Here is an 8,246-nt window from a genome sequence, read left to right on the forward strand (position 1 = left end):
CCCCCCGAACACTGCACCACTCCCCCAGCCCCTATAGATTCTCCCCAGCCCTCTCTCCGCCTCCTGGCCCCTGTAGCTCCACCCCGGGCCCCTAAATCCGCCCCTACACCCGCCCCTACATCTTGCCCTCAACGCCCTTAACGCCACTCACGCGCCGTTCCCGCCGCTCCGCTCTCAAACGGTCCGACATGCCCCGCCCCTCCTTCCTGATTGGCTGCTCGCCCCCGCCTCCCTTCCTATTGGCTCCCCGCCTGCGCCACGTGCCCCACCCTCCCGCGCTGTGCCCTATGGGAGTTGTAGTCGTGTCCCCCCTCCGTACATTGGGCTGGCCGCCATCTCTCTCCCCCTGCCCCATTCCCATCCCTGCTGCGCCTACCGGGCCGGGGCGGCCCCTGAGGCGGGGAGAACCGGCGGCCCAAGCGCTGTCTAGCGGAGAGAGCCCAGCCGAGGGCCCAGGGGCCTTAACGGCAGCCGCCTTCTCACAGATCAGAGCTGACAGCCCCAGCCCCAACAAGCCCCCGCTGCCCGGCCGCCGCCTCATCCCTGTTAATTAGCGTTGAGAAACGAGCACCGGGGACCAGCTGGGGCCTGGGGCGGGACAGCCACCCCCGCACCCCGTCCCCAGGGCCACCCACGTGTCCCCAATGGCTCCTGTCCTCTGACCCCACCGCAGCCACTCAGCAGGCGGCCAGTGGCCCCGGGCCCCCGCTGTCACCTCTAATTGGGACACATTCTGCCCGCGCCGAGGCAGCGGTGACGGGTGCGCGTGCCGGAGGGTCCCCACGGCTCTGCGTGGCCTGACCGCATCCCACCCCCCTCTTGCAGTGGGGACGCCATGTCCCTGAGGGGTCACCCGCCCGTGGGCCCACCTGGGCTTTGGGGACAGGGACATGGCGGTGGCGGCATCTCCAGCGTCCCCACTGGAGGTGGCTGAGGGGACACCAGCGCTTGCTGGGCCGATTTGGGGAGCCAAGCGAGGTCGGTTGTGTTGGGGTTGGCAGGAGGACCCCATCCCCGGGGTGGGGGACATAGGCTCTGCCCCACGCGGGGACACAGACAGCAGACGGGGAGAGGTCACAGCTCTGCTTTACCATGGAGTCGCCCCGGGGTCGGGCAGCAAGGCGTCTCCCCCCCGCCCCGGCCCCAGCGCAGCCCCCCAGCATGGGGCTGGCCGGAGATGTGGAGATGGGGGGGCCACCCGTATAGACATCTGCGCGTCCTGTACATATATACACGCTGACGGGGACCCGCTGGCCCCCGGCATCGCCCCAGGTGTGGGGAGGCAGCGGGGAGCGGGTTGCCATGGGGCCAAGGGGGGTGCGCAGCCAGGGGATGGGGGTGCAGTGGGGCAGTGCAGGGGGGTCCCCCAGCCTCTTGCTAACCCCCAGCCCCCTGCGGCCCCCCAGCCCTGAATTAGCAGCCATGGGGTGAGCAAATGGGAAAGGGGAGGGGTTGGGGCACCGTAGATTGCCTGGACCACTGTGGGGGGATACCGTGGGGCTGGACCGTGGCAGAGGGATGCCGTGGGGCTGGACAGTAGCAAGGGGAGGCTATAGGGCTGGACAGCAGTGGGGGGATGCCGTGGGGCTGGACGTTCATTGGGGGGAATGCTGTGGGGCTGGACGTTCATTGGGGGGAATGCTGTGGGGCTGGATGGCAGTAGGGAGCTGAACCCCAGCAGAGGGATGCCGTGGGGCTGGGTGGTTACTGGAGGACACGGTGGGGGGATGCCGTGGGGCTGGACAGCAGTAGGGGGATGCCATGGGGCTGAAGGGCCGTGGGGCGATGCCGTGGGTCCAGGCTCAGTCCGAGTAGATGATGAAGCCGGAGAAGGTGCTGTACTTGTTGTTGTTGCCGCCGTGGGCTTTGCCCCCATCCAGCTTGATGAAGACCTCATCCCCCGCGTCCAGGTGCAGGATGACGCTGTTGCTGGCATAGTCGTAGTTCTGGTCGGCGTCCTGCGCGATGGCGCTGGCCCGCACCTGCGCAGGGGACACCCACGTTACCCGGCTCAGGGGACAGCTCAGCCCTCAGATCCCACGGGACACCCAGAGTCCCAAATCACCCACAGCCAGGGAGACCACCCGCCAGCTCTGGGATAGCATGGGGTGCCCTGGATCCCTACCCATGGGTGAATGGGTCCTGGATGGAGGTGGCTTCTCTCAGCATCACCCAGAGCCTCTCCCTGACCTGGCAGGCTCAGATGTGGGACCACAGCTCAGATGTGGGACTATAGCACTGGGTTCAGGTGTGGGACCACAGCTCAGATGTGGGACTATAGCACTGGGTTCAGGTGTGGGACCACGACTCAGATGCAGGACCACAGCTCTGGGTTTGGATGGGGACCATGGCTCCTGATTCAGATGCAGCACCACGGCTCAGACACGCAACCCCATCTCTGGATTCAGATGTACGATGATGGCTCAGACATGGGACCCTGACTCCAGGTTTGTATGCAGGACCGTGGCTCAGACATGGGACCACGGTTCAGACACAGGACCCTGCCTCCCAACTGGAGTGCAGGACCATGCCTCAGACACGGGACCATGGCTCCAGATTCAGACACAGGACCATGGCTCAGACACAGGACCCCAACTCCGGTGTCAGATGTGGGACCACAGCTCCAATGTGGGAGCCCAACTCCAGGTTCGGATGCAGGACCACGGCTCAGACATGGGACCTCATCTCTGGATTTGGATACGGGACCACAGCTCAGACCCTGGACCCTGACTTGGTTCAGATGCAGGACCACAGCTCAGACATGGGACACTATCTCCTGATTCAGATGCAGGACCATGGCTCAGACCCAGGATCCTGGCTCTGGATTTGGATACAGGACCACGGCACAGGCACAGGACCCCATCTCCCGATTCGGACGCAGGACTACAGCTCAGACACAGGACTCCATCTCCCGAACCAACTTGATGAACCCAGCACATCCCCACACATCTTCCCATGAGCTTCACAGGGGCCATGAGCCTGTGGCAAGGGCTGAGCTGGCTGAGCTCAAATCCCCCAAAACCAAGCCTCGCTGCTCACCCAGATCCCTACCCACTGCAGGGCTGGATGCTCCCCCCAGTAAACATTTCCTCAGTGCCGGAGGACAAGGCCGGGAGGTGCCGGCAGAGCCGGAGGTGCCATAACTGCCTGGAAAAGAAGCTCTATGGCTGGAGCCTGCTGCCGCTGCAGAATTATTTGAGTAATCAAATCTATGCTGGCGCCTTGCAGGGAGATCGCGTGGCGCTGGGTGACAGTGACAAGCCGGCAGGTAAAATCCCAAGTGAAATGCAAAAGCGATGCACTGGGGAGAAGATGCTCCTAATTACAACCGACAAGAACGGGCTTTTAATTGGCTCATGCTGGGCAGGGAGGCACCGCCAAGCAGCTGAGGGGTCCCAGAGCTGGCGGGGGAAGGAGGGGTGTCCCCATGGATTCCTGTCCTTTGCCACCAGGACAGAGGGCCCAGGGGTCCCCTCCTCCTCGGGAATGTAGCTGCATCTCCCTGAGCCCACAGACAGCCTGCGATGGTGTGGTCAGACACTGTTAACTCTGGAACCTACTGATGGCCCAGCAGGTGGTCCCATAGGGCTTGCTCTCACTCATGAAGCCACATCCCTCATGCCATCACCAACAGTGTCACCTCATTAAAAGTCACCTTCTGTCTACCCCACCACCACAAGGGTCCCTGTCCCCAGGGTGGGGACACGGTGAATCACAGTCGGTCACAGTGTCCTAGTCTCCCGGGAATGCTGCCTCGCCTGGGGTTGTGCTGAGGAAGAGGAGGCGGGGAGGAAGCAGGAGGAAAGAAGAACCAGGAAAAGCTGTTTGGCGCTGGGCTCTGCTGCCATGGCCCCCCCCACTGCAGCCAGAGCCGCCTGGTGCCATCCATCTTCCCTCGTTAAGGAGCCACCTCGTCACCACACGCCCGCCAGCCCTTCGCACTAACCAGGGAAGATAAATAGCAGCGCCAGGTCCGGGTTGAGCCTCTCCCAGCACCGCAGTGGCAGAGGAGGTGGGGGCTGCCCCTACATCCCCCCCGTGATGGCCTCATCCCACTCATCCTGCTCCGTGCCTCAGTTTCCCCATGCTGCTGCCAGGCGCAGCCCCTGGAGGTGGGAACCATGGGGGGCACATGGCCCCGGGCCCCGGTGGCCGGCTGTGTTACAGCCGCTGTCACTGACACCAGTGACATTGCTGGGGTGGTGTCACCAGCCCTGGGGACACTGTGGGATGCGGATGGTCCCCAACATGGCCGGCTGTGCCCAAGGGCCTGGGTCTGTCGGGGGGATGGGGCAGCGGGGTGCTTCCATGTCTAGGCTGAGCCGCTCACAGTGACACTTGGCACTTCGGGGACACCATGTGCCCCACACGTCCCAGCCATTGTGGTCACCATGGCCCAGGATGCCCAAGGCATGGCAGTGGGTGCCCCCCCCCGGACCCCTGGGTGCAGCAGTGGGTGCCCCCCAGGACTTCTGGGCCTGACGGCGAGTGGCCCTCCAGGACCCCCAGGTGCAGCGGCAGGTGCCCCCCAGGACGCCCTGGGCACGACAGTGGGTGCTCCCCCAGGACCTCCAGGCACAGGGGTGGGTGCCCCCCCCGGGACAGTTGGGCACAGTGACAGATGCCCCCCAGGACCCCCAGACATGGTGGTGGGTGCCCCCCCAGCACCCCCAGACACAGCAGCGGGTGCCCTCACAGACCCCCTGACCATAGCAGTGGGTGCCCCCCCAAGGACCCCCAGACACGATGGCAGGTGTCTCCCCAGCATCCCTGGGTGCAGCAGCAGGTGCCCCCCCAGGACCCCCGGGCACAGCAGTGGGTGCCCCCCAAGGACCCTCGGGTGCAGTAGTGGGTGTACCCCAAGGACCCCTCAGTGCAGCCCTGTGTCCCCACAGACAGGGTCCCTTGGGGACCGTCCCCAGGCCGCCACCCACAGGGACCCCCCTGGGTCTGTGTCCCTCCCCAAGCCGTGGCACGGCCACACACCCCTTCAGCCCTCACCCCGCCATGGGGACCCCCACCACAGGGACCCCAAAACCGCCCTGGCCATCCATCCAGCATCTCCCCCCATCCTGCTGCCCCATTCGCCTCCTCTACAGGCTAATACAAATAAGAATAATTAATGCTAATTAACCACCAGGAGCAGCGGCCTCCCAGAGCCGGGGCTCCCCTGGCTCTCATTAACTCCAGCCCTGATGCAGCGGTGAGGGGCTGCACCCAAAACTGGCAGCACCCAGAGGAAAGTGGGGGGTCAGAGGGGCCCCCCCAAGTTATAATTCCCTCAGACAATGCCGAGATCAACCCTTAACTTTCGGGACCACCTCTTGGCCCTCCCGGCCCCCCCCAGCCTTGCCAGGCACAGGGTATTTTTGGCAACAAAACCCTAATTAGCCCCAGTTTTTAATTATTTGGGGCATTTCTGGGGTACCTTTTTTAAACTCTCCCGCCAGTGCCAGCCCGCTGAAGTGCTCCCCTGCCTCCCGAGCCGCTTCTTTATAAATATTGGAGTGGCGATACCGCGTTAGTAATTAACCACTGGTTAATTAGGCTGCATCGCGCGCCCGACCGAGCGCGGTTCCTCTCGATGAGGGGCTCCATATCTTCTGGAAATTCATCCGGTAGCGCCTGGGTGCATCGATCCCCCACTGAGCCGGGGGGGGGGGGATTTGGAGCTCAGTGGGAGGCAGGAGGAGGCAGAAAGGTTTAGGGGTATCCCTAAAAATATTTTGGGGGAGGAAAAAGGGGGTGAGGTCGTTTTTGGGGGATGCTCAGTCCAGAGTTACATGGATGCTGCTTGTGTGAAAGAGTCGGTGGTGCCAAGCGTCACTGGGACCCCCCCCCAGATTTGGGACTGGGGGGAGAAAGAGAGACAAAAATATCCCCAATAAAAGAAAATTTAAACTGTTCAGATGGAGAAAAAATGCCAAGCGGCTCCTGCCCCTGCTGCGCTCCTGGCTCAGAGGTTTTGGAGCTGAGGGGTGAAGCGTGGTGATCATGCCATGGCTCCCACTTTCCCCCCCCGCCCGGCTTTTTGGGGGGCTGATAACTCAGTTTTGGGTTAATTTGGTGTCATCCGTCCTTGGGACGGGGATGCACCATGGGGCTTGGTGACAGGAGAAAATGATGGGAAGTGGGAGCGGGGCAGGATGAATCCTGGCGAGGATGCCGGTGATGATGACACCCAAGGGAATTGAGCTCAGGTGACATTTAGGGGGTCATGGACACATCTTGTGCCTCAAGTCATGGCCGGGGGAGGGGACACAGTGTGGGAAAGGGGCAGCATTTTGGGCATCACCCAAAAACTGCGGGGATGGAGAGGCTGCATCTCTGGATTGGGAGGATTTTTGGATGGATGGGGTCTGGGAGGGATACCAGAGCAGGGTGGGGGACAGGGACAGAGCCAACCTCGGGGTGTCCCCCCCTCATGGTGTCCCCATGCAGCCTGGCCGGGGATGGGGACATCTCTCCCGACACAGCAGCAGCAGAGCCGGCTCTGGGCTGGGAGTGCAGCACCCCAAGAGCAGGGCAGGCACTACCCCCATCCAGGCCACCGCAGGCACTGTCCCCTGCGGAGGAGCCCTGTCCCCCCCCCGGGAAGTCCCAGCAGGGATGCCAACAGAGCTGGGGAGGGCAGGGCACCCTGGGGACACAGCAGGGACACCCCAAGGCACCCTGAAGGCACAGCAGGGCATGTCTCTGGGGCCAAGGAAAGGACCGAGGGCACCCCTGGGGACACATCAGGGCAGTATGGCTACAGTGGCAGACCATGTCCCCAGCACTGGGAGAGGAATGGGGCACCCCGGGGACCATCTCCGGGGATGGGGGAAGGATGGAGCACCCAAGGGATGCACCCAGAGCCATCACTGTCACCAGGAGAAGGATGGGACGCCCTGGGGGATCATCTCCAGGGATGGGAAAAGGATGGGGCACCCCAGGGATGCAGCTCTGGAACTGGGAGCAGGACAGGGCACCCCAGGGATGCACCCAGAGGCCATCATCGCTACTGGGAGAAGGATGGATCATCCTGAGGATGCATCTCTGGAGCTGGGAGAAGGACAGGGCACACCAGGGGTGCATCTCCATGACCACGAGAAGGATGGGGCACCCCAGGGATGCATCCAGAGCCCATCATCACTACTGGGAGAAGGATAGAGCACCCTGGGGCTGCATCTCTGGGGCCAAGAGAAGGACGGGGCACTCCAGGGGTGCATCTCCACGGCTGGGAGAAGGATGTGGCACCCCAGGGATGCATCTAGAGCCCATCATTGCCACCGGCAGAAGGATGTGGCACCCTGGGGATGCATCCCTGGGGCTGGGAAAAGGATGGGGCACGCCAGGAAAGCACCCAGAGCCCGTCATCAGCACTGGGAGAAGAATGCGGCATCCTCAGGGTTCACCTCCGGGGCCAGGAAAGGATGGAGCACCCTGGGGGTACATTCCTGGGGCCGGGAAAAGGATGTGGCACCCTGAGGAAGCACCCAGCACCCTTCTCCGGTGCTTGGGGGGCAGCAACAGCTCCCGTCCCCGCGGTGGGGCTGGTAGCCGGGATGGCCAGCCCTTACCTGACCATTCTTGCAGAGGTCGGCCCACATGCTGGTGCCATCGCCGCCGCGCATGAGGACGTGGTAGGTGAAGAAGTAGGTGCCGGGGATGGCGCAGGTGAACTTGCCGGAGGTGGCGTCGTAGCTGTTGCCCAGGTTGGTGACCACGTCGTCGAACTTAAGGACCTCGTAGCCCTCGTGGGGGTTCTTGAGGCCGGCGTAGAAGGCGACGCGCGGCACCGTGCTATAGGTAGCCGCGCTCACCGCACCTGTAGCCCCCGGTCCCGGTAATCCCGGGGGTCCCGGTCGTCCCGCTTCGCCTCGCGCCCCCGCCGGTCCCGGTGGTCCCGGTTCTCCCGGCGGTCCCGGGGGTCCCGGTTTCCCCGGTCGCCCCGGTTTGCCTTGGGGACCTTGCACCAGGGTGGAGGGCGGCGGGAGGGGGCCGCGTTCGGCCGGTTGCGGGGGGGGCGCGGCGGCGGGGCCGTAGGGCTCGCAGACCATACGGCAGGTCCCCAGCATCTCGTACCGGCCGTCGGTACCGGCGGAGCTCACCAGCACCGGGATGAGCACCACCAGCACCAGCACCATCACCACCCCCGCCGCGGCCGCCAGTAAAGTTTTCCGGCCCAGGCTGAGCCGCCGCCCGGCCGGGGCGCGTTGTCGCCCGGGGGTGGGAATGGTGCCGGTGGGGGGGAGCAGGGCGGC

At 64.0% G+C, this 8,246-nt stretch overlaps 1 protein-coding gene across 1 annotated transcript; it reads right to left on the minus strand.

Moving 5' to 3' along the window:
• Positions 1 to 1,802: 1,802 nt before the first annotated feature.
• C1QL1 (complement component 1, q subcomponent-like 1) lies at positions 1,803 to 8,129 on the minus strand. The gene is made up of 2 exons (XM_010561322.1): positions 7,563 to 8,129; positions 1,803 to 1,982 (listed from the first exon to the last, which is right to left on the minus strand). The coding sequence occupies exons 1-2, from the start codon at positions 8,127 to 8,129 to the stop codon at positions 1,803 to 1,805; spliced, it is 747 nt and encodes a 248-aa protein (XP_010559624.1).
• Positions 8,130 to 8,246: the final 117 nt, after the last annotated feature.

This window comes from Haliaeetus leucocephalus, unplaced genomic scaffold (genome assembly GCF_000737465.1).
Source record: "Haliaeetus leucocephalus isolate CR32 unplaced genomic scaffold, Haliaeetus_leucocephalus-4.0 Scaffold144, whole genome shotgun sequence".
In the NCBI taxonomy this organism is placed as follows: domain Eukaryota; kingdom Metazoa; phylum Chordata; class Aves; order Accipitriformes; family Accipitridae; genus Haliaeetus; species Haliaeetus leucocephalus.